Source organism: Drosophila suzukii, chromosome 3, assembly GCF_043229965.1.
Source record: "Drosophila suzukii chromosome 3, CBGP_Dsuzu_IsoJpt1.0, whole genome shotgun sequence".
In the NCBI taxonomy this organism is placed as follows: Eukaryota; Metazoa; Arthropoda; class Insecta; order Diptera; family Drosophilidae; genus Drosophila; species Drosophila suzukii.
In genome coordinates this window covers 14,262,223-14,286,681 of record NC_092082.1, presented here as the reverse complement: position 1 = coordinate 14,286,681, position 24,459 = coordinate 14,262,223, and the positions used below count along the sequence as shown (strand labels likewise).

The 24,459-nt window shown below is 38.4% G+C and overlaps 1 protein-coding gene across 2 annotated transcripts; it reads right to left on the bottom strand.

Moving 5' to 3' along the window:
• Positions 1 to 80: 80 nt before the first annotated feature.
• slow (epidermal growth factor-like protein slowdown) lies at positions 81 to 24,459 on the bottom strand. 2 transcript variants are annotated; one of them, XM_036815828.3, is made up of 6 exons: positions 24,397 to 24,414; positions 24,168 to 24,333; positions 17,049 to 17,828; positions 1,749 to 2,005; positions 848 to 1,266; positions 81 to 546 (listed from the first exon to the last, which is right to left on the bottom strand). In XM_036815828.3, the coding sequence occupies exons 3-6, from the start codon at positions 17,780 to 17,782 to the stop codon at positions 415 to 417; spliced, it is 1,542 nt and encodes a 513-aa protein (XP_036671723.3). In that variant the 5' UTR covers positions 17,783 to 17,828; positions 24,168 to 24,333; positions 24,397 to 24,414; the 3' UTR covers positions 81 to 414. The 2 variants fall into 2 exon arrangements, with proteins under 2 accessions (XP_036671723.3, XP_070852224.1); XM_070996123.1 differs by having other exon boundaries at positions 24,168 to 24,459.

Here is a 24,459-nt window from a genome sequence, read left to right as displayed (position 1 = left end):
TAGAATTCAGTGTTTACTTCATTTTAATAATTCATATAGACCAACAGATTTTCCAATATAACTCACTGAAAAAACAACCATTCAAATTATAAAATGCATTTATTTGTGCAGTGATTTCTAATATACATTAAAATTATATACAGACACATGCAGAAACTAATCGGGGCACCACCCAAACCAACGTTGGGTGGTGCAGAGTGCGGTGGTGCGCTTAGGGCTATAACTTCAGATCTGAATACATTTATGACACGTTCGCTTAAGTACTAATACGCACAGCCCGATCCAAGGGCTGAGATTCTACAGACTACAGAGGCACTCGACTCGCATTCGGGAATGGCTTACAAGCAGGAGCAGCAGTACACGTCCATTAAGTTAACTAACATTTAATAATAGCGTAGGGAAGTGCAGTTCTGTTTAGGGGCAGTTGGCGTTCGGGCCATTCCGGCACTTTAGCAGCAGGTTGAGCATCCCCTCCAGCTTGTTGGTCCGCGACTCCGTCTTGTACAGATTCGTCTGCAGTCTACTCACATCCTGAGCCTGCTTTTCCTGTGGATAGGAAAATAAGTTTTTCAAATTAGTGTTATTAAATAAAAATTATAAAGTCCTAAAAACTTTTATTAAAAAATTGCTAAAACAGTTGGTGCCCAAAAGGTTTGGAAAAAAAAATATGCCTCCAATATTTTTGATTTTTTAAGAAATTTGTTTGATACTATTTTAATTATTTGTAAGCCTTATGATTTAGAATGGCACTGATATATCTAAAAATGTTTTTAGAAAATGTGAAACAAGTTTGGAAAAAATATATATTTCTTTTTAAATCCCTCAAGATAACTTAAGTAATCCTTACCAGTGTGCTCAGCCGGCTCTTGAGTGTGTCCACCACACTGTAGGTGGCCTGGAGCGACTTTTGCAGCTCGTTGGTGTGCACCCGCTCGTTGGCCAGGGACTTTTCGATCTTCTGGAGACGCGTGACCACCTCTGGATCCGTGTCGTCTATGTCGTTCTCCAAATCCCGGGCCTCGAAGGCGTCGTCCGCATTCGAGGACACCTTCTTGCAGCTCTGCTGATCCGCCTGGAGAACGAATCCATGGCGGCAGCGGCAGATGTAGGATCCTTGAGTATTAAAGCATTGCTGATCGCAGGGCTTCTCCGTCTGGCACTCGTCCACATCCTGCTCGCAGTGGCGTCCTGTGTAGCCAGATGGACAACTGCAGGTGTTAGGAGCCGTGCAATTACCGCCGTTCTGACAGCGCGTGGAGCAAACAGCTGTAAAAGATCGTTATATATTTAATAAGGGATAACAAAAATTTAGAATTTTTTTCACAATGCTTGGGTTGGTTAAAACTGATCCAATAAATCGAATAGTATTATTTTTTGGTTCTGTTCTGGGTTGTTTCACTAGGCGGATACGTAACGAATTTCAAGATTTAACTTAACAACACCTTTTTGAATTTAATATCTTTATTTGGAAGATCTTCAATCATTTATCTATAAGATGTTTACATTTAAATATTTTTTATTATTTGTATTTAATTTATGCAATTTATGTATGTATTTATATGTATGTATTTATATCATCGCTTAAGATTTTATTTTAAAAACATGTTCTAGAAGTTCCCCATATAAATTGTTTTTCAACTCGTAAATCTTATAGTCCAAAGGAAGGAAATCATTACGTTTTATGTAGTGTATACTCATGAAATTCATTATTTAATATATAATTTAATATTGTATTATTTAAAACTCACGTTTCATGCACGCATCCGCCCTGGTGGTTTCCCGGCTCCATCCCGAGCAGCAGTCGTAGGTCATCTGCTGGGCGGTCTTGTGGTCGATGACATCCCGGTAGGCCTGCTCGTGGACCACCTGAACCCTGGTGCACTTCTGGCCGCTGAAGGTGGGCGGCTGGCAGGGCGTGGCCACGTGCTTCCAGGTGGGTCGGGTGTAGACCTCCGTCCGCTTCACGGGCATCGTTACCGTTCGCTGTTGCATGCAAATGTGCCGCCTGAAAAAATAAAGTACAAGGAAAACCAGAGCGAGGTGTGAATCGAATTGGATTGTGGATTGGAATGGATTGGCTGACCCAAATCAGCGGCTCATCATCTGCAAAAGTGAAACTGACTTTTCCAGACGACTTCGGCCAATTACTGTCATAACGACCGGAGCGACCAACGGCCAACAGGTTGTATTTGGGAGTGGGATCTGGGCAATTGTCACATGTGTCTTGTGTCTGGAAATGCCAGCGGATTGGAGTTGGACTTGGACCGATATTAGCGTGTTTGCGTATCTGCGATGACAAACACGACACGCTTCCAGCCGATGACTTGCAGCCATGTCATTTGTTTGCCCGCCATTCGGAGGAGCAGCCAGGGAAACTGGCAGCCTGGCAACCTGGCAACCAAGTGCTCCAGTTCACGCAACTGACAGTTCAGTGGCTGTCGAACCCAATTCGAGTGGTTGTCAAACCGTTGACAGGAGTATCTCATGGATACTCAGTATTGAATGTAATCCAATTTAGTTTACATGTGCAATATGACACCTTGTTTTTCCTGAATCAGAATTTTAGACCATTTAAGCAAATTTAAATGCTATTTAAAATGTATTGCTTTTTAAATGGTTCCTTTTTTCAGAAGGTTTTTAAAATGCCACCTGATCCATAACTTTATATCTTAACAGACTTTAAACGCATTGAAGCCAGTTAATTTATCACACACCCATTTCGGTTTCTACCAAACACACCCAACTGCCCACTACTTTATGTTCTCTGCGCCCATATATATGCAGATATATGCCCCTGTGCCTGTCAAACCCAACCCAAAACCCAAGTGCCAATGCTCCTAAGACCTTTGGCCCCAAGCAGTCAAACATAAAAAGCGCTGATAATAAGCGGTTTTTGATTTTGGTTGCCAAAAAAAAGGGGCAAACTGGCCCAAAAGCGAGGTGCATCCATAAATTGGCAGGCTGAGAGGCTGCGAATAAACGCTGTTGTTTGGTGTTGCTGCTGTGCGCTGGATGTTGCTGCTGTTGCAGTTGATGTTGCTGCTGCTGCAGTTGCTGTTGCCGGTTGCTGATGGTGTCGTAATTGGCAATGCGGGCCAAAAACAATTGCCAACGCGTGACGTGGCCACTGAGTGACGACTGATCGCTGGCCTTTTTGTTTTTTTTTGCTGGCCAAAATTTCGCGATTCAAAAGCGGAAAGTGGCACACAGTTGGCCACAATGGTCCTGCGACCGGGACATTTACCAATTTCTTTATTGCCGCACATGCATATTTATGCCCTGTTCTGTTCCGTTGTTTTTTTTTTTTGTATCTTGTTGGCTGTAACTGGCTTCTCTTGTACCATAATTCTCACGTTATTTATGCGCCAGCATTCTCAGCGTTAAGGGCGCCAAACAAACGGCAACGGAATCAGCTAAAGATACAGCCTCCATTTCCATCGAAAACAATAACAAGAACGGCCAAATGCGGAAGTCTCCGCTCGAAAAGAAGAAACTGTGCCAGCAAAGTGCAACATGAAATGCTCATACCCATTTCCATCTCCAATCCGTTGGCTGCATAAATCTCAGAGTGGGTTCAATGCACAACAAAAAATATTAATCAACGGGATTAAAACTTTAGATTTTATTAGGAAAGTAAGAAGAAAGATCTTAGCATATTTCAGAAATAATTTTTTTTTGATGATAACGAACGCCTTTAAGCTTTGCTGATCTCTTTATTAAAGATACGATTTTATTCTGTCAATCTTTAAATTTTTGACGTCTTAAAAAGAGGGGCTTTCCAATCTTTTTAACATTTTAAATACAAGTAGTTTGTTTCCAGTGACAGAAAAATAATTTAAAACATGCCAAACCTTTAATCTTTTCTGTAAAAATAATTTAAACTCTTTTACTTAAAGAATATTTCAAGAACCCTCGTTTAACTAAAATATAAAATATGAAAAATACTCAAAAATTGTCCCAAATTTTTTCCAGTGCATATGCAGACGATGCACCCCGACCCCATCCGATCTGCCCCGCCCCCTCGCCCATATCGCATTGTATATATCCCGCTGCGCCAGACAGCGCCAGACGAAGTGTAATCGCATGCATGTGTGCTGTGAATGGCTTCATTGCTTTGTTTAGAAACGTTTAGGCTAAAATTAAATTTGAATTTATAATTGCTGAAAGCCCGAACACCTGTGGCTAGACTTTAGCGTTCTCCTACGGCTTCAGAAGAAGTTACAATCTCAGTTAAGGTCCCTCGACCCATAAAACCCGTAAAATTATAAAAACATCAATCAAAATTGTCTTTTATCGGAGACAGACGAAGAGCAGCAGCCAAGAGAAATAAAATGCAAGCGGGCCAATTAATCAAAAAAATTAAAACTGTTAAATTTTACAAGAAACGCAACCAGCAAAATATATATATTGGTCACTCCAGATGCACTTAAAAAAGGCAGTAAAAAATGCGGTTGGAGGAAGGGGGATTGGGATTCGAAACACGGGCCAAAGTTTCTTATGCGGTTTATTGATTTACGATTTATTTTCATTGGCCGCCACGCAGAAATTAATGAGCCATCGATGGCTGCAGGCCAAAAAGGTGACCCCGAGTGGGTGTGTGGGCTTAATGGAGTGTGTAGATGGACGCAGGGCTAATAAATGGATAGAGCTCGGAATTCATAAAAATCTCGGCACTCTGCCCTCAAGAAGATGAGTCATTTCCCATCTCTCGATAAAATTAAATGGAAAAGGATTAAAGAATCAATAAAAAAGCAAAGGCACTTCCTTAAGATAATTTTTTAAGCCAGAAGAGGAAGTTTTTTATTTCTTTAGGGTTTTCATATTTCTCCATCAGCAATATTATTTTTAGTAAAATTGATTTCAGTTTTTGCAACTTATGAACTTTCATCCTTGGCTTAAACTCCGTAACCAGGCTTTAAAAAATTATTCCCTTCACTTGGGTCTACTTTTTAATTAAAATACAACATTTTATATGCCCATACTTCTGCATCTCTCTTTGTGTTCGAAAAAAGCCAGACCTTGACAATCTGATTAAACCTTTTTGATGGGAATTGTAATTTATTAATATTTCCTTTGTGCACATCTCTTTTAAGCCTAAACAAATTAGGCAGATGAAATGGGTTTTAAATCGAAATGAAACCCCAGTTAGATGGCCTGGCATTATTAAGAGTCTCTCAATAGACTTAAACCCGATTTAAATCATTTTTATTGAGCTCTTTCGAGATTGGGTCATTTCGGAAACCAGTTTGCATTTTGTCAATCTTTACAACTGCAACGTGAATGCATTTAAGAAACAGTTAAGGCGAATAGTAAAAACCTAAGCCACAAAAACTTGGCGACACTTAACGGCTGTAAACAGCCGAGATATACTGGGGAAAAGTGCAAGTCTACCTCTGCGTATCTGGTTTCCAAGCAGAAAATGTGAAATAAATTTATAAAAACATAAAAATATTGTTGCCATGGTCGTAAAATGAATTTTTATGTCCACGTCTGCATTGGAGGAGTGAAAACGCTTTTGGGCCGGGCCAAGACCAAAGCCAAAAGGCTGGCCCCAAACTTGGCTCTAAGAAAGCCCAGTTCAAGTGCGGGTAACTTCGGGTAACTTGGGCTAACTGTTTGGGCCATTTGTGGTCCGCCAACTGGGCAGCTAATCTGATTTGCTACATGGAATTAGAATTTAAATTGGCCAGGCCAGCAAATGCACAATTCCAGAACAGAGCGAGCTGCACTGCATCATTAGGCAAGTTGGATGCACTCACCCACTACTCCATTCTGCATTTTAACAAACTGCAAAAAAAACTTGTAGTATTCGTTCATGATACATAAAAACAGAGAAGGGAGGAGGTTTCCGTTGAACTAATTAAAATATTTAACCTTACAGTCAGAATAAGTGTAAAAAAAAGATTAACATATCTTGTAATCTATATAAATTGATACCTTACAAAATGTTTTTAATAATGTCTAGTTATAAGGTCTAACATTTTTGGTTATTTCTGCTACATCCGCAAATGATGATAATAATAAGAACTAAACTTGTAATCCCAAAATACCAGACTTTTAATCTTACGATGTTATTGGAATGCTTTAAGTTTTAGGGTTTTTAAATTCATATCATATTTTTTTTAAGAATTACAGATATAATAGATATTAACTGTCTTTAGTTAAATCAGTCATTCTGAATAAACTTGAAGAGATTTCATATGTATAATTTACATTTTTTTTTAGAATTATGTATTGAAAATAGCTTGGTTTCGACTATTGAGTCAGTTTTTTCTCAGTGCACTTTGTAACACGACCAAGACGACAACAACGACAAGAGGAACAGAACAGTACAGAACTGAACAGGAGGAACAACCACGACAACGACAGCCATGAAGAAAGAAGCCTCTGAAAAAGAACAAGAAGTACGAGTACCAGGAGCTGCCGGGGGAGGCGAACATTTTTAGACGTGCTTCCTGGTCCAGCTGCCCCAGCTTTATTTGGATTCTTACTTAGCGTAAAATGCAACGCCCATGTGACCAGGGCTCCCCAGACCCATCCAATCCCATCCCCCAACCCCCAACCCAGGGAAGATGCCACAAAGTCGCAAAGACGACGACGCACTGCCTCGCCATTTCTAATAATATTTCAGTCATGTCCACGGTTGGCAAGTGCAACTAAAATCAGCGGAAAATGCAGCAGCCACACCGCTTTCGGTTTTGTACTTTTTTGTTTTTAGCGAAGAGAATTATTACAGCACTCAGCGGCGACTGAAGTGGAAATCCAATATGCGACTGGACAAATACCCAGGCTGGACTGGAGAAGGGGATTCCCCGGCAGACAGACAATTCCCCTGGGAAGAAGGCCCATCACGGATGCTACTTCCTCATCCAAAAAGGCAAACACTGCTGGAATTTCTTCATCGCTTTGAAGTACTTGTCAGCAACAAATCAGATTGGACTTTTCCAGATCGGGATAATATATGGCCATCATTTGTTAGCCACCATATGTTGGCTTAGGCCACAGAAATTCCTTTCTTTCCTTTGGTATTTTAAGGCTTTCCATCAACAGACGAGGTTTTCCATTGTTTTGAATGCCTATCAAATAATGTGTTTTTTGTTATAACTTTTAAATGAATCCATCTCATCTTCTTTTTAAAAATATGCACACTTTTCTAAGCTAATTGTGCTTTTATAAGATCATAATAAAGTCTTAGTTTACACTAATAAAAAAATCAATGTAATGTTTTGAATATCTTCATAAATAAAAGAAAACATTGGTTTAACAATATATTTTTCTTAGTTTTTCCTTAAAAAATGTGTATATAGTGAAATATTTTTTAGAAAAAAAAAGTTTTCTGTTTGATTGCCAAAATAACTCTTAATAAATGTATTAAATTTTAGATCTCTTCTACGGCAAACTCCCTGCCAAAGTGAATATGCTTTCGACTCCTTCTCTACGAATTCGTGGCAGAAATCGCCAGTCACGGCTAACCGCAGCCAGCCAGTTCTAATTTGGCTGTAAATTTGTCTTGCTCTCTTGGCCAGATTATGCAATAAAAGACGCAGAAAAAATTTGTTGCGAAAAGTGAAAAGAAAATTGCCGCAAGTGTCAGACGGCCTACGAGTTGCAGTTGCACTGCAGATGAAAATTGATTCTTTTTGTTCCTTTGCGATGAAGATGGAGCACTACTTTGTGGTAATCTGAGCTGATTATATACATAGAGGGTCTGGAGGTCCGTGGTCCGTGGTCCATGCCCCAGGAAGTGGGGTTCAGTGGCCGCACGGCCCCTTGAATTTTCCGTACAACATAATCGCGCGATAAGCGATCTCGGGGCCTGTCAATGGGTCCCTCCCCAATCTTTTTTCTTTTTCACTCTTCGATTTTGTGTAGTCGAAATCCCCCACTAATTCGGGGCCCTTTTCTTGTATCGGGGGGGCCTACAGGCCCTGCAGCCTCTGGTGGCCAAGTGTGAATGTGATTGAGAGTGTGTGTCGGTGTGTAAATCATGATTAATGCCCCAAACTTGTTTAAACAACAGCCGTGTCGAGCCGTGGCCGAAAATCCGATTAGTGGCAACGTGAGCTGCAGCCTCTGCCCTTCTCCAAAAGCTCTAAAAAACACCAAAAAACATCGAAAACTCCAAGAAGAGCCGAAGAAAACGCCAGAGAAATGCAAGAGGCGTGCACGATTTCCATTTTTTTTTCTTTTTTCTTAACGTTGTTTTGCTGTACGTATTTCCACCTCTTCGTCGGCTTTTAGGTCTTTCCAATGAACTGCCAACAAAAGCGCAACCAAACGGCAAACGCACACAAATTTTCATCAAATTAACATACCCCATTCTCGGCTACCTTTGTTATTTGTTATTCGTATGTGTATGATACTCTTAATGTTAATGCTGAAATTGAGATCTGAATCGCGCAACGACGAGTGAAAAGGCCGTAACAGATTTGGAAAGCCCTGCGCTTGTGGAAATCCAAAGAAGCTGCTGCCGAAATGCCCCAGATGAAGATATTTTCCAACGAATAGCCCAGCCCACGCCGAAAAAAGTCGAGCAAGTGCAGCGATCCTATCCCATCCTATCCTATCCACTCCAGTTCCGAACCCAATACCAATCCCAATCCCAGGTTGTATGTTGCACCGCTTGGTATCCAATTGCAACATAATTAAGTAAGCCAAATGGCGTGCCTCGTTCGCTGGCCAGGTTAGTATGCTTATCTCTTACACTCAAGGAAAATTTGTTAAACAAAATGGGCAGGAAAATCAGAGAACTTTTACTGAACTTATAGAATTTAATTATTATTTTGTATATTTTACAATATGTTGAGAATTGTAATTCATTATTATAATTAGTAGGCACTGTAATTTAATATAACAAAATAAAAAAACCAAAATAAACTCCTAAAAAAATTATGTGGGTTATTTCTAAAAGATTTTTAAATCACTTACTTAGAACTCTAAGCTTGAGAAATTGGCATTGTGATGTTAATTAAATGATCTTGGACTGAAGATGATTGATGAGTCAATCCCAAGAGATGATTTCATACAAACAATTATCTAAAAATATTCCAATAAATGTATCAAGGAACATTAAACAGATAATAATGAAATTCCCAGGAAGCAATAACCTTAAAAAGTATATTTCTATGAATCAGTTAGTTTTTATTAATCTCCAGTAATTGGAATATTCTTAGAGTGTAGAGCATGTATGGCTGGAATTCTGTGCGTCATGTTTTGGCCTGACTTTTGGGTTCGTGCTCGTGTGTGGCGCTTGGAGTTTTGTTGTCTTTTGTATTTTGTACTGTCTGCAAGACAAAAGCACTGCAAAGACAGCGTCACCATCGCCATCCATGACCCCCCATCCCGAACCCACTCCCCGAACGGGTTTCCATGTAATCTGTCTGGTGCTCAGGGAACTGCTTTTTGGTCTCCATCTCGTAGTCGGTCGCAATCCCCCCCAGCATTGCATTAACCCAATTTTCAACTTGAGATGCGAAGCTGCGTGATTTGCAAATTACCGCTGAGCTGAGGCAGTTCCATTGTGACGGGGCTGTCCATCTGTCGAGGGTCCACTGTCCACAGTCCCATGTCCCCTGTCCAATCCATGTTCCGAGCGACTTACTCATGTTTATATGAAAACTCACTAATTGCATGGCGTGGACAGTGTTGCAGACAATAGGCGTAAATTTAGACCATAAAGTGTGATTTGCATATTCCATTAATAAATTTTCTTTATGGTTTATGGTAAAGCTCGAGGTGTGATAGATATTTCTAAATTGCTTGTATTCAACTAGGAAACTGTGTGTCGTAAATTGAATTATTATTGCACCATTGTTTCTTTTACTGCAACATACAATTTTTCACCTTTTTCATATTTAATAATACTTTATCTGTTTTCCATTTTAGGGTGTAAAAATAATCTCAAAATCAATCAATAATTTTTTGGGCTTATTTTGAATAGGTTTTTCACGTCAAGAGTAAACAACTCAACTGGTAAAGTGATACCTTACATGCTACACTTGAGGGAAAGTGTAACCAATATTTTTGTCAGACCTTTGACACACATAAAGTTTGACATTCCAGAGATACAAAACCTCCAAAGGTGCCCAGCCTGAACCATTTACGGTGACACTGGCCATGACTAATGGGGGAATCGGGGTCACCAATTTGTGCAGGCTGCCATAAACCTCTCAGTAACCAGGGTTCCATAAGGGCTCATAAAGTTTCCAACGGCTTGACTGAGAAATCCATCTTAATTAAAACGAAAATTGAGATGGCAAATCAACGATTTGCATTTGTCAAGCAATTTGTTCAATTGATGTCGTATCAAGTCGTGTTCTCTGCTGATTTTTGATGAGCACGTGCACAAGATTTGTTGGCCATAGTGGGAGTAAACCCAGTTTGCCCCTCATGAATCCCAAGAAAAACTCATTAAACGAGCTTCTGCCTGGGCCAAGGTTTCCTGGCCCGATGGCATGACTTGGACTTCAGATAAGGCCAGAGCTTATGGATACAGCTCCAGCTCTAGAGTCTTTGAGTCTTCAAGATTTTTTTAATATTTTCCTCTTTTTACTGGGCACGCGTAGGCGTTGCCATTGAGCACAATGCTTCACGGTGCAAAATGTTAACGAATTTTCACAGGCCCAGCCGCATTCTAAGTGCTGTTTTTCCAAGAGCAGCATATCAAATCATTCGTCACTCGCCCCCAGTTTCCCCTTTGTGTCCATAATTATCGCAGACCTGGAGTTTGGGCTTCGGAGCCAAAGTCGATTGTTGACAAGCAATTTGCAGGCGGCGGACTCGAGCCCTGACTTCGCATCCAGCTGCTATTGGGGCTTAGTTTAAGTCGCACACTTCAAAAAGTTCTACCTTCCTATCCAAAGATTTAGGAAATTAAAAAAAAACGTAACAATAACATACTTAATACGTACAAAAAAGAAAAAACTAAATGCAAATTCTCAAAGAGCAATAACATTTTGAAGACAAATGCTGTTTAAGGCAACTTTGAAACCTATAAATTATTAAATTAATATTAATTAAAACTAAAAACTAATTTTATTAGGTTCTTTTTAATACAATTTTAAATATTATTGCTGAATCAAGAAATCTTAAAAATCGTCTTGTTTTTAGGATCTTTTACAGATCTGGCTTAACTGATCACCCACTTTCCACAAAAATATTGTACATGCTTTTCGATTAATACAAATTCAATAGAGCTCTTCAAATTAATTTTTCCCATTAAGAGTAAGCCCTATAATTTTTTTAAGTGCAGTCTTTGGCTCTGTCTGGGGTCACGGAGCTGCTTGGAGTCCACATAACTCGGCGTTGGCTCTTGTCTCATTTGATTGTGCATTTGCCAATTGTTGCATTTGGCTTGTATTGCTGCGGCTGATTGAAGTCAAGGCCCTGCTTTGTTTTCGATTTTTATGCTAGGCCATTGGAGATATCTATCTACAAGATAGTTAGGTACTTGCAGCACCACTCGAGTTGCAAGTGGCATTTAAGCGGAACACGCCCACTGAAGAACGACTACTCCTCCCTGAATCAACACCTTCTTGCATATAGAGTCCGGAATCTATAATTAATTCATTGGCTCGCGTTTCAGATCACTCGCGATCGATGGTGCAACAAGGCAAATCAAAAGTCAATCAATACGAGCTGCCCCACCAGCAAAACAACAAAAAAAAAGATACAAAAAGAAACAGACATCAATCAAGTGTCAGACACATGCAACTGCAACTGCCACGGCAGCAACAACAAATTGGCCAAAACATGCACAGTGCAGACATCAATTGGATTTATCAAGCAGAAGCCAAAACAGTGGACCAAAAATACAACAAATTTCGAATGGTTCAAATGTTTTGGCTTTTGCATACAGAGTTACAACACGGCGGGGATAATTAAAAACTTAATTTCCTTTCCGTTGAGTAGCATTGTGCACAGGAAAAAATATGTATGCTGTTCATAAAATATTTGAATCTTGCATTTTGAATTAAATAAGATTTGTTTTGCTTTACTTCACTTTAAAATGGGTGTAAAAGTATGCAATATATATTTAAAACCTTAGAAGTCCGAAGGAAACACAGCGTTATCTACTTGCATAATTTTAGACACCTCTATAAGTGCTTTCAAAAATATTTTGGCTTATATTTAATTACATATTTTCTCTAAATTAAATTTGGATTAATAAAATAAAAAGGAAACTATGTATCTTCAAAATAATATAGCTCCATTGGTATGGTAATACGAGGTATTACATTGATTTTTCCGGTGTTTTCATAGCCAAAGGAGCGGAAAACGGCTTAAATTCACTTTTATCCGCAAATCGCCGCATATGACGCTGATTAACACGGAGTCTGTAGCCGCAATTGAAACGTTGCACTGGCCATTAACCATTAACCAGGTTCGATCGGCGGCAAGAGGGGGATTTATGTGCTGATGGCGGCGTGTGAATATCTCCAAGCGAAGCCAATCCATACGAAAACTCATTTCCATATGCTCTGTTGCAACTTGCCACTTGCAGTTGCAGTTAAAGTATCTTGGCGGTGCACGTGCAGAGCTTAAATAAATAGAAAAACAAATGGGCAAGGCAGCAGCGCCTACGTATTGAGGCAATCACAGTGGAAATGATGCCAGAAATAGAAGATTTGCACAATCCATGCACTGAGAAAAATGATTGTTATATAAAGGAGGGCTTATGTAAATAGGAAGTATATTCTTTAGATTTTTCTCCATTCAAAAAGGTAACATGTAAAGTGATTAAATTGTTTTATATATTTTAAATTATTTTTTTCTTTTTTGTAACCAAAGATTAATTTTCGCTGTCTTAGTTCTTGATATACATTTATAATTGCCGGTGGTCAAATTAATAATATTTTGATAAATATCTAGTTTGACATTTATATTTATTTAAAGTGTCTTAAACTGTTATCCGCAGCATTTTTTGTGCCACTGTGCTGTGACTGATGATGCTGGCTGTGTGTTTGCCTTGTGGCGTGATTTTGGCAGTTGCCGCATAAATCAAAAAGTGTCATAATTTGCAACTGCAACACCAACTTGCACCGAGTTGCATGTGTCGACCGAGCGTGAGCTCTCAGATTGCGCATACGCGACGTATTACCGCGTGGCAGATGCAAGGGCGTCGGATTGCAGTTCGGAATGCCTGTGCCCTTAAGTAGAGTCGCATTAATTCCAATTAGAAAAGATCGGCACTGGCAATTGAAAACTCGTTAAAGTTCATTACCTTAAAGACAACAAGCACGACAATGACTGCCTTTTTCGAGTCAATGCCACCACAATCTTGGCCAGATAGGTGGAAAAAAAATAAGAAAACAGCAAAAAAAGAGGGCGAAGACAAGCCATATCTAACTGAAGATCTGCTTGTTACACTTAAGGAGCTGCAATTGCAATTGTTTCGAACACACAAGTGCCTGCTCATTGATTCGCTGCAATTGACACACGACAATTGAAGTGCTGGCTGGAAAATACAGAAAAATCAGAAAAATCACGGCCACTTGGCCTTGGGGCTAATTTCCAGCCAGTAGTTGGCTGGCATTTGGTCCGTAACTGGTCTTGCTGGGCTTGAATTAGCCACGAAGCGCAGCTGCCGACATTGAAAACAAAACACACCGGGCATGTCATAATATTTAAATAATTTATGTGCAATGCGATAAGCCGGAGATCTTGGGCCAAAGGTAAGACTGGACTGGCCCGGCTTTTCGGTCATATTTATGGCTGCATCAACCTTGAACCGCCGAACTGAGACTGATAAATGCAATCGGACACGCCCCGCCCAAAAGATCGTTCCATGGTCGTCTTCATCTATCCCCCAGGGGTGGGACCCCCAATCATTACTCTTCTCCATGGCTCAATGAACCATGACAAGGCTATCGATTGGATTTGTCATGGGTTTAGGTGCCGCTTAATTGGTTAATCTAGATGAAAAATTGACAATCCTAAGACATTTAATTGCTTTGCTTAGTGTTTGGTTGAGAATGATAAAAGTTTACAGGTGAAATTAGTTGTTTCGGTAATATACCATATACAATTTGACCGTTACTTAACAAAACATTTTTCATGTAGACTATTAAAAAATTTAAAAAAATGTTGACCCTTGCCAAAAAGAAAACTTTTAATGTGGAATATTAGAGAATTCAACCACAAACTCATAGAGGTATCACACGTCAAAATCGGACTTCAATAACTAAAGTTATGGAATCTGGAAGGGCAGTTTTGGGTCCCCATTCGGAACGCCATTGGAATTACGAAAAAATCCAACATGAAAATGGGGTAAAATTTTGACCCTCGTCAAAAAGTAAAATTTTAATGTAGAATGTTAGAGAATTCAACTACAAACTCATAGAGGTATCACACGTCAAGATCGGACTCCAATAACTTAAGTTATGGAAATTAGAAGTGCAGTTTTGGGTCCCCATTCGGAACGCCATTGGAGTTACGAAAAAATCGAACATGAAAATGGGTTGAAATTTTGACCCTCGTCAAAAAGTAAACTTCAAGTGTAGAATATTATAGAATTCAACCACAAACTCATAGAGGTATAACTCGTCAAAATCGGACTCCAATAACTAAAGTTATGGAATCTGGAAGTGCAGTTTTGGGTCCCCATTCGGAACGCCATTGGAATTACGAAAAAATCGAACATGAAAATGGGTTAAAATTTTGACCCTCGTCAAAAAGTCAACTTTAAATGTAGAATATTATAGAATTCAACCACAAACTCATAGAGGTATAACTCGTCAAAATCGGACTCCAATAACTAAAGTTATGGAATCTGGAAGTGCAGTTTTGGGTCCCCATTCGGAACGCCATTGGAATTACGAAAAAATCGAACATGAAAATGGGTTAAAATTTTGACCCTCGTCAAAAAGTCAACTTTAAATGTAGAATATTATAGAATTCAACCACAAACTCATAGAGGTATAACTCGTCAAAATCGGACTTCAATAACTAAAGTTATGGAAGTGCAGTTTTGGGTCCCCATTCGAAACGCCATTGGAATTACGAAAAAATCGAACATGAAAATGGGTTAAAATTTTGACCCTCGTCAAAAAGTCAACTTTAAATGTAGAATATTATAGAATTCAACCACAAACTCATAGAGGTATCTCACGTCAAAATCGGACTTCAATAACTAAAGTTATGGAAGTGCAGTTTTGGGTCCCCATTCGAAACGCCATGGGAATTACGAACAAAAAAGAACATGAAAATGGGCTAAAATTTTGACCATCGTCAAAAAGTAAACTTTTAATGTGGAATATTAGAGAATTCAACCACAAACTCATAGAGGTATCACACGTCAAAATCGGACTCCAATAACTTAAGTTAAGGAATCTGGAAATGCAGTTTTGGGTCCCCATTCGGAACGCCATTGGAATTCCAAAAAATCGAACATGAAAATGGCTTAAAATTTTGACCCTCGCCAAAAAGAAAACTTTTAATGTGGAATATTATAGAATTCAACTACAAACTCATAGAGGTATCACACGTCAAAATCGGACTGCAACAACTAAAGTTATGGAATCTGGAAGTCCAGTTTTAGGTCCCCATTCGGAACGCCATGGGAATTACGAAAAAATCGAACATGAAAATGGGTTAAAATTTTGACCCTCGCCAAAAAAAAAAATTTTTAATGTGGAATATTAGAAAATTCAACCACAAACTCATAGAGGTATCTCACGTCAAAATCGGACTCCAATAACTTAAGTTAAGGAATCTGGAAATGCAGTTTTGGGTCCCCATTCGGAACGCCATTGGAATTCCAAAAAATCGAACATGAAAATGGCTTAAAATTTTGACCCTCGCCAAAAAGATATCTTTTAATGTGGAATATTAGAGAATTTAACCACAAACTCATAGAGGTATCACACGTCAAAATCGGACTGCAACAACTAAAGTTATGGAATCTGGAAGTGCAGTTTTGGGTCCCCATTCGGAACGCCATGGGAATTACGAAAAAATCGAACATGAAAATGGGTTAAAATTTTGACCATCGTCAAATAGTAAACTTTAAATGTAGAATATTAGAAAATTCAACCACAAACTCATAGAGGTATCTCACGTCAAAATCGGACTCCAATAACTAAAGTTATGGAATCTTGAAGTGCAGTTTTGGGTCAACACCACTGGAATTACGAAAAAATCGAACATGAAGATGGGTTAAAAGTTTGACCCCTGTCAAAAAGTAAACGTTTAATGTAGAATATTAGGGAATTCAACCACAAACTCATAGAGGTATCACACGTCAAAATCGGACTGCAACAACTAAAGTTATGGAATCTGGAAGTCCAGTTTTAGGTCCCCATTCGGAACGCCATGGAAATTACGAAAAAATCAAACATGAAAATGGGTTAAAATTTTGACCCTCGCCAAAAAGATATCTTTTAATGTGGAATATTAGAAAATTCAACCACAAACTCATAGAGGTATCTCACGTCAAAATGGGACTTCAATAACTAAAGTTATGGAATCTGGAAGTGCAGTTTTGGGTACCCATTCGGAACGCCATGGGAATTACGAAAAAATCGAACATGAAAATGGGTTAAAATTTTGACCATCGTCAAATAGTAAACTTTAAATGTAGAATATTAGAAAATTCAACCACAAACTCATAGAGGTATCTCACGTCAAAATCGGACTCCAATAACTAAAGTTATGGAATCTTGAAGTGCAGTTTTGGGTCAACACCACTGGAATTACGAAAAAATCGAACATGAAGATGGGTTAAAAGTTTGACCCCTGTCAAAAAGTAAACGTTTAATGTAGAATATTAGGGAATTCAACCACAAACTCATAGAGGTATCACACGTCAAAATCGGAGTCCAATAACTCAAGTTATGAAATCTAGAAATACAAAAACTGGGAACACTGGGGGACATATCAGATATTATTGCGTACTCTGACCCCCTTTCGAATGTTGAGTGAAAATGTGGCTGCTCTATATCTTGAGGATTAGGCTGTGCGCTAATACCCTTTGATGTTTTCTTTTATATATCTTGAGATTGAATATTAAACAAAAAGGTCTACAATTTTCAACAATTAAATCCCCTTACCTTTCCATTTCCTTGGGATCTGTGGGATAGCTCCGTCCAATAGTGTTCGTCTCGAATGGATTCTCGGTGGTGATGGTGGTCACCGGAGCAGTGGTTGTGGTCGTATAGCTATAGCCCCTTCTGGCCGGAACAAGCGGAGGAATGGTGCCCATGCTGCTGCCGAAACCCGGATTCGCAGATCTCCTATTAAGATTCGGTGGAGGTGCTGTGGTGACCGTGACCGATGGCACAAAGGAGTAACCCCTGCCTCCCTCTCGCATCCCAATGAACTCCACATCCTGGGTGTTGTCCTCGCCCTTCCCCAAACGCGGTGACGATGGCATCGGCGGTGGGGGAGGTCCAAACGTGTTGGTCAGGATATTATAAGTATTATAATCCCATTCGGTGGGCGGTCGTGATTGGTGGAGGCGTCGTGTCTGCACTTTATTATAGGGATTATGTGGTTGAATTCTTCGTAATCTGGTGACCTCTTGCATGGAGACCCCCGGCAGCAATTCCACATCCGATTTGGCTTGATTCAGCGACTGTAATCTCCTCTGCTGCCGATTATGGGTTGGTAAATAACTTCCCTGATGTCGCGTCCGATGGCTGTGACCATGTCCTCGGTGGGTTCGATTCTGGTGAGGACTAGTGCCATTAAAACTAGCATTCTGAACACCTGATACCGCCGTTCCCAGCAGCAGGATTGTGCAGCAGAGCAGCAGAAAAAGGCTGGAGTAAATCACTTCTGGCATTTTGATGACGATGTTAATGTCCCGCTATCAATTTTAGTTGATGGAACTGTAAGTAAAAAAAGAAAATAAGCGTGACTTTATTAAGTGCTGAACTTGTTTCTTCATTGCGAAAACCCCATCCTCCGTTCAATTACATTCACTTTCGTTCTCATTCAAATTCCTAGGCATTTTGCACGCCTCGCTGAACTTAATGTAAGCAACAAGACGGATCCATCGGTCCTCATTACCGATTCCTTTGTCTGGCAGAGCGCCGACCTGTCTGTCCATCATCGGGTAATTGAAAGGTAGCATAAATGTATTAACTAGACTCTGGATTCTAGACTGTGCCACAGGATCAGCACGAATTGAGGTGTACTTTGAGGTAGCATTAGTTGAGATTTAATCTTGATTCAGCACCTCAATGTGCTGAATAGATATTGAAGTGAATGCTTTTAAGCCAATATAAAATATATTCAATAATAATATTTGATTGAATAATTTATTGAAAAGCACAATTTTAGAAGCATTATATTTTAAGTACAAAAAAATGATTCCTTTGTTAATTTAATTTAATGTCTTAGAATCTAAAGTGTAAAATAAAATGTAAATCGTATTAAAGAAAAAGTATAATCCAGGCTATTAAAGAATACATTCAAGAACATTTCAGAATTGTTAAATATAATCATATCCCATCGTAAAAAGAAATGTTTTTGGACTACTGTAATTATTTTAATAAAATGAGTACGTAAATTACCTATTTTTCAGTTTTCAGAATAATCAAAAAATTGTTTTAAGGAAGTAATATACTTTTTCGAACCCAGTTCTTGATGAGGCCAACGGTTTTCATGGTCGAGTGGTCATCACTTTCAAGTAAGGTTCGAGTTTTTCAGCCCAGAGACAAAGGCAATTTGTTCAACAGAGCCGACGATGATGACGGTGACTGTGATTATTATTCTCTGTTTTTCTTGTTTGGCTGATAAATCACACGTTAAACAAAAAGAAAAGTAAACGCGTTAACAGTTAACCGGCAGGAGATGCCAAAATGTGAAGCAAAGTGGAGTGAACCGAAGCCGGAAGCGAAAAGTGCATGAGTTTTGGCTTTGTTCAGGGGCATTTTTCAAAATTTCACGCACTGCGTGAGCCACTTTGAGGCAGTGGCATCTCATTTGTCAATGGAGTGCACCACCCTGCCCCACAACACCCACAGTACCCGCACCACCAGCAAAAAAACGATAAAAAATCCATTATTGCAACTGCTCAGTGAGCATATTAATATTCATTGCTTCCACTTGAATTTATGATTCCCAACGCCCTGCTCATTAAAGTGGATCTAACATATGTCCGTTCTTGTTTTTTAATTTCGAAAAATTATACACTTTGAAAAACAATGTGTAAAATTATTTATAGATCCATGAGTCATCCTCCGGGTTGCTTGGAAATTTAATTTTATTGATTTTGAATTTTATTATATCTCATTTTAATAAACTACCGTTTAGTATACCTCAATTAAATACAATAATTATTTTAAATTGCAATTTCGAATATTGTTATTTAATCCAGCTACTCAATTTCTCCCAGTGCATGCAACATACAATTGAACTTCGAAGAACTTTTGATGGGTTCAAATGACAGTCGTTATTAACATTTGCTGGGCTAATTAAAAAACTCCAACCAGCCAAAGTTTCAAGTTGAGAAATTATAAGCCAGTATGTAAGGAAAATGTGGCAAGACTGACCCTGTTTTGTGAGATGCATCTTATGGAAAAGGAAAAGAGCTGGGGCAGTATCAATCAGGTGTGGTTTAAGCCGCTTAGTAAGTGAAACCCTGGAACTCCTTGGGCTCGACTGCCACTCAAATGACTGCCAAATGTCAGACCAAACCCCCAAACCAGTTGTCATAACTCTGCATAAGTTCCAAGAAATGCAAAAACGAAAATAAAAATGGTAAAAGGTTTTTCGGGCGCCGCCACAAAACTTAATCGAGACTGCAGACAAACAATAAAATAACCAAAGGAAAAAAATAAAAATAAGCCAATGAGATGAAGAAATCCAAGTGGAGGGAAAAACAACTTGATTCCGTTGAAATCTAAGCCGCGTTGACAACCCGCCTTGACCTTGCTGGATTGCCAAAAACGGTCAGTCCGGAGATAAATCAAATCGCGCGGCGTTTGTCTGAACCCGAAAAGGTGGAGATGGAGATGGATCCCCAGATATATAATCCCAAAGCCAGCCCACAACCGATCGCCGGCTGTATTTTGATATATCTCTAATTGATAGCTGGCATTGCCTAAAAATTACTTATAAATCAACTTTCGGGTCGCGGTTGCAGTTAGCTGGAATTTATGCAAAGGCTGCCATCAATTTTTTCCGTTTCTGTATGCTGTGGGTCTCGAAATTAGTGTGTGTTAAATGTTATTGATTCGTTTTCCCAGCACATAAATCACGGGCTAAATGCTACTAGGGGCGCGTCAGCCTCCTCGGCGGGAAAGTGTCAAACTTTATTTTTGTCACCCTGACAAGACTCGGAATCGGTGGGAGTATCCGTAGCTGAAACTATATATATATATCTGAATCTGGTGTATCTGACCCAGACATGAGCTATGGCCAATGAATCACCAGAGATGCGTAAACGCAAACATACATCAGGAAATTTAGGAGAATGTCGGATACGGTGAGGTCTAGATATGAGGTAATCTTATCTAAAGCTTCTGTAGAAGAACTGTGATTCAGTTCTAAACAGAGTAATCCTAAATCTAAGATAAACATAAAAAGTTTATTTTAATAGCAGATGAAATCTATTTTTTAAAGGAAAATAACAATTTTAAATGATTATATTACTCCGCTGCTTATTTTTTTAACAACAAATATTTTATCACATTTAATTATACATTAAATTATATTGCTTGATGCTTGATGCATAAACTAAAATTTCAGTTTTTTGATAAAAACTAGAAAAATAATATTTACAAAAATAATTTTAGTCAATACTAAAAAAATGATTTGAATTCAACTTTACCAATGATTAAACAAATTAAAAAACAGAACCAAAAGTCATTTGTAATTGCTGGCAATATTATTATAACGACAATTAATAAACTAATTCTTTAAAAATATATTTTAATCATCATTCTGGAATTTCGTAATTATCTTTAAATTCCCAATTCCACCTTATCGAGTTCATCTTATTTTTGTGCTCTACGAGCTCCCCACAAACATTGCTTATGTCTCTTTTACTTGACATGTTTTGGTTGCCATGAGAAATAGTTGATGGGGAAGAATCTGATAGAAATAGGGGAGAAAGAAACCATTTCGCATTACTAATACAAGTTTTTGCATTTTAAAATTAATCATGCCCGGTGGCTTTGCTAAAAACTACACCAATTACTTAATTAACGCAGACATTATGGAAATGTCTACGTTATTTTCGGATATTCTTCGGTTCTCGAGTCTGTTTACTCGTGTTCAATGGCGTGTAAATTGATCATCTTTCGATTTTATTTGGGCAGCGCTTTTGAGAATGTAATTTAAATTAACAACTCTTCCGACGGCCAGCCATTTAAATGTTAATTAAATGCCTCAGCCCCCTCGCTCTCTCCACTTTATAAACATTTTTTTGTGCAATTCCAAGCAGCTGCCACTTTAGCATGCGTTTTTATTTATGTTTTGTGTAATCGGGGCCACTCCTCAAGTTCTTATAAAGAGATAAACTTAGAGCTTAACGCCGCCTGCCGCGGAGAATCCCGAACAACGAGAAATTGTTTGGTAACTCTGCGTTTTTTTCTCTTTTATGGGGGCTCAAGGAAAATCGAATTTTCCACTTTGTAGCTGTTGCAAACGCTTTTCAGCGCTGCTTTTATTAACATTATCTGGACAGCCGCGATGGGCCGCAAAAAGCCTTAGATCTCGGGGAAAACTGCACTGGATGTACGATCGCACCCGGAGAATTGTGTGAAAAGAATAGGGGGAAAATTGACGGGAAAGCCACCCACTGGTGGTATAATTTTCACGCTGCTTTTGGGTTCAATAACCGAACGTGTCGGGGGATTATCGAATATATCTTATCTGACAGATTGCCAAATATTTGCCGTTGGGTTACACATTTCATTCATTCCACCCGCTTTGTTTATTGTTCTGGCTGACTTCGTTCGTCTTCGTTTTTCCCACGACAGCCAAGACAGCCCTGATGGGTAGAAAAATCACGGCCAACAAAATATTTAGTAGTGTGCCTCCCTGACCATTTGATAGTATATTTCACATCTGTTGATATTGTTTCGCTGTCTTTAATATGCAAAATCATGACACATTTGCCCGGAGTTTGTACCTCGTATCTCTCTTTCTTTTTTAATGTTTTTATTTTTTAACAAGATCAACAAACTGGGATGGGGTGAGGTGGTCAGGGGAGCTGATATTTTTGTTTACACTTTACTTTCAATCCAATTAAAGGAATGTTGTTGGCCTTTGTGGCTGCGTTTCTTCCCTAACAAAGTCAGAGATGAAAAGCGAAAACTATGCAGCATGTTCAACATCGACAGTTTGACATTTCAAAAGTCCTATGCCTCTCCAACCCCGTTCTATACACCCAGAGAAAATATATTGAAATGGGATCATTCATTTAAATTTTTGAATTATTCATTTTAACCTGAAAAATATTTTTTAAAAATTTTAATTTAAACAAATATATTACATTTTAGTTACCAAGAACAAAAATATTTAACTTAATATTAGTATGTTTTACAATGTTGGTTTTCTGTTATTCTATCAAAAACAAATATTTTTCTACTTTGAAGGAATATTTTCGATTAAGTTCCCATTAATCATTCGTAATCGACAGCTAAGATATATCGTTTTGTTCACTGCACAAAACGCCAGCAAGTTCAACTTTAAATGCGAAAACTCATTTCAATAACAATTGCAGCGACCCAAAAAAGGCAAAAGGAAAAACTTCAACAGCAGAGCTCAATTTGCTGGCATGTCCAGTCTTTTGCTAATTGCTTTGCAGCTGCAAGGGGGCGGAGGCCACGCCCACACATGCCCCGTAGACCCATTGCCCATATCCCCCCATACTTATATACCCATAGTTCATGGTGACCCCAGACTAAGCCAGACCAAAAAGACATAAACCCAGTTACCGTTAGCTGCGTAATTTATGCAAATGACTTTGGTTAATTAGCAAAGCGAAGGAAAAACAAGAAACCCATGGACATGCGCCACCAACAAACTTCCCCCCTTTCGGTGACGTTTTCCATAATAATATTTATATAGAGATTATGATATGCAGGAAGGCACGATCGCTTTTTCAACGGATCGTGCCCCAAACTACAAATTTTGATTGCTCACCTGCCGAGCGATATGTGTCAAAATGCAGAATTCACTGGCAAACGGAAAAAATACGAAACATATTCGGGCCTTGCATAATTATTTCCCAAGCTCGCTTAAACAATGGAAAGTATTAATAAAACTATTCGAATAGGTTGCATTTTCCGCTTTTGTCACATTATTTAATCAAATTTGTGATGGCGATAACGTCATTAAATTTACATTTTCACCAATGCGTTGACACAAAAATGGGCTAGTGCACCAAAATGTATGCTCTATGTAGGGTAAGAATTCATTTAAATTTAAATAAAAGTGATAGCTTAAAGAGATATCAAAAAGGAGAAAAGAGTTTAAATTGATTTAAATGAATAAATAATTAATATAAATAGTTTAAAATAAATACGTCCCTTTGTCTAGAGGTTTTCTATGGATAAGAAAAGTTTTTTGGTAACCAAAATTAAATACTATTAAACATTAAAAAACTTTTTTTTTAATATATATTAAAACTGGAAATATGTAACTTGTAATATTTACAAATAAAACAAAAATATATAATGGTTAAAAAAAAATTTTTTTTTATTTTTCTGATTAAAGTGAAAAAAAGTAAAAATATTAAAAACACTTTTTTCAAGATCAAAAAATTTTCATTAAAAAAATATGGTTCAAAATAAGAGGTCTGCAAAATATTTTATCGGATTGAAAAGATCATATGTAAAAAATCTACATGGTCGCAAAGGTCATAAAGCATACATTGAAATCTACTTAGAATTATTGACAAGATCTTTGGAACGACATTGTCTTGAAGTTCACACGATAATTAATTCGTAATCCATTTATGGCATTGTTTAGCAGTTAAGGCACATAAATGAAAGACACTTTGGCAGACAACTTAGTTAGCCGCACCGTAAAATGCAAATTACGTCCATAAGTGACATGTGACTCCTAGACAGGATCGGTTATGCGATTTTGAACAAGATTAATGCACTAGGAAATGTCGCGCGTAGCTTGACACACATTCAAATCATAAATAATTGCAATTAATTAACCATATTTGCATGCGACTTGCACACAGCGAACAATTTTCAACTGACCTGCGAGTTCAATACAGTTTACAGATTTTAGGGCCTTATTAAACAATGCCTGCGATTTACACAAATAAATCAAAACACAATTATGCCAAATTTGCAATCACAAACAATTAATTGAATTGAGATTTCGCGCTGACATTAAGCAGATACGCGGCATTTGCTTGTTTCTCTGCAATAAATTATACGCCAGACCGTGAATGGGGCACTTAAAATATATATTTATAAAATTTACGGCGGAATATTGTGCCTCTTGTGATTTTTCCGGATTCTGCGTTAGCCGCTTCCGTATGCCAAT

Coding starts and splice junctions, on each gene's coding strand:
- slow (XM_070996123.1), bottom strand. CDS start 17,782: ATGCCAGAAGTGATTTACTCCAGCCTTTTTCTGCTGCTCTGCTGCACA. Junction 2,006..17,048: donor GATCCCAAGGAAATGGAAAG/GTAAGGGGATTT, acceptor TTATTTTTTCAG/GCGGCACATTTGCATGCAAC. Junction 547..847: donor AGAGCCGGCTGAGCACACTG/GTAAGGATTACT, acceptor TCCTATCCACAG/GAAAAGCAGGCTCAGGATGT.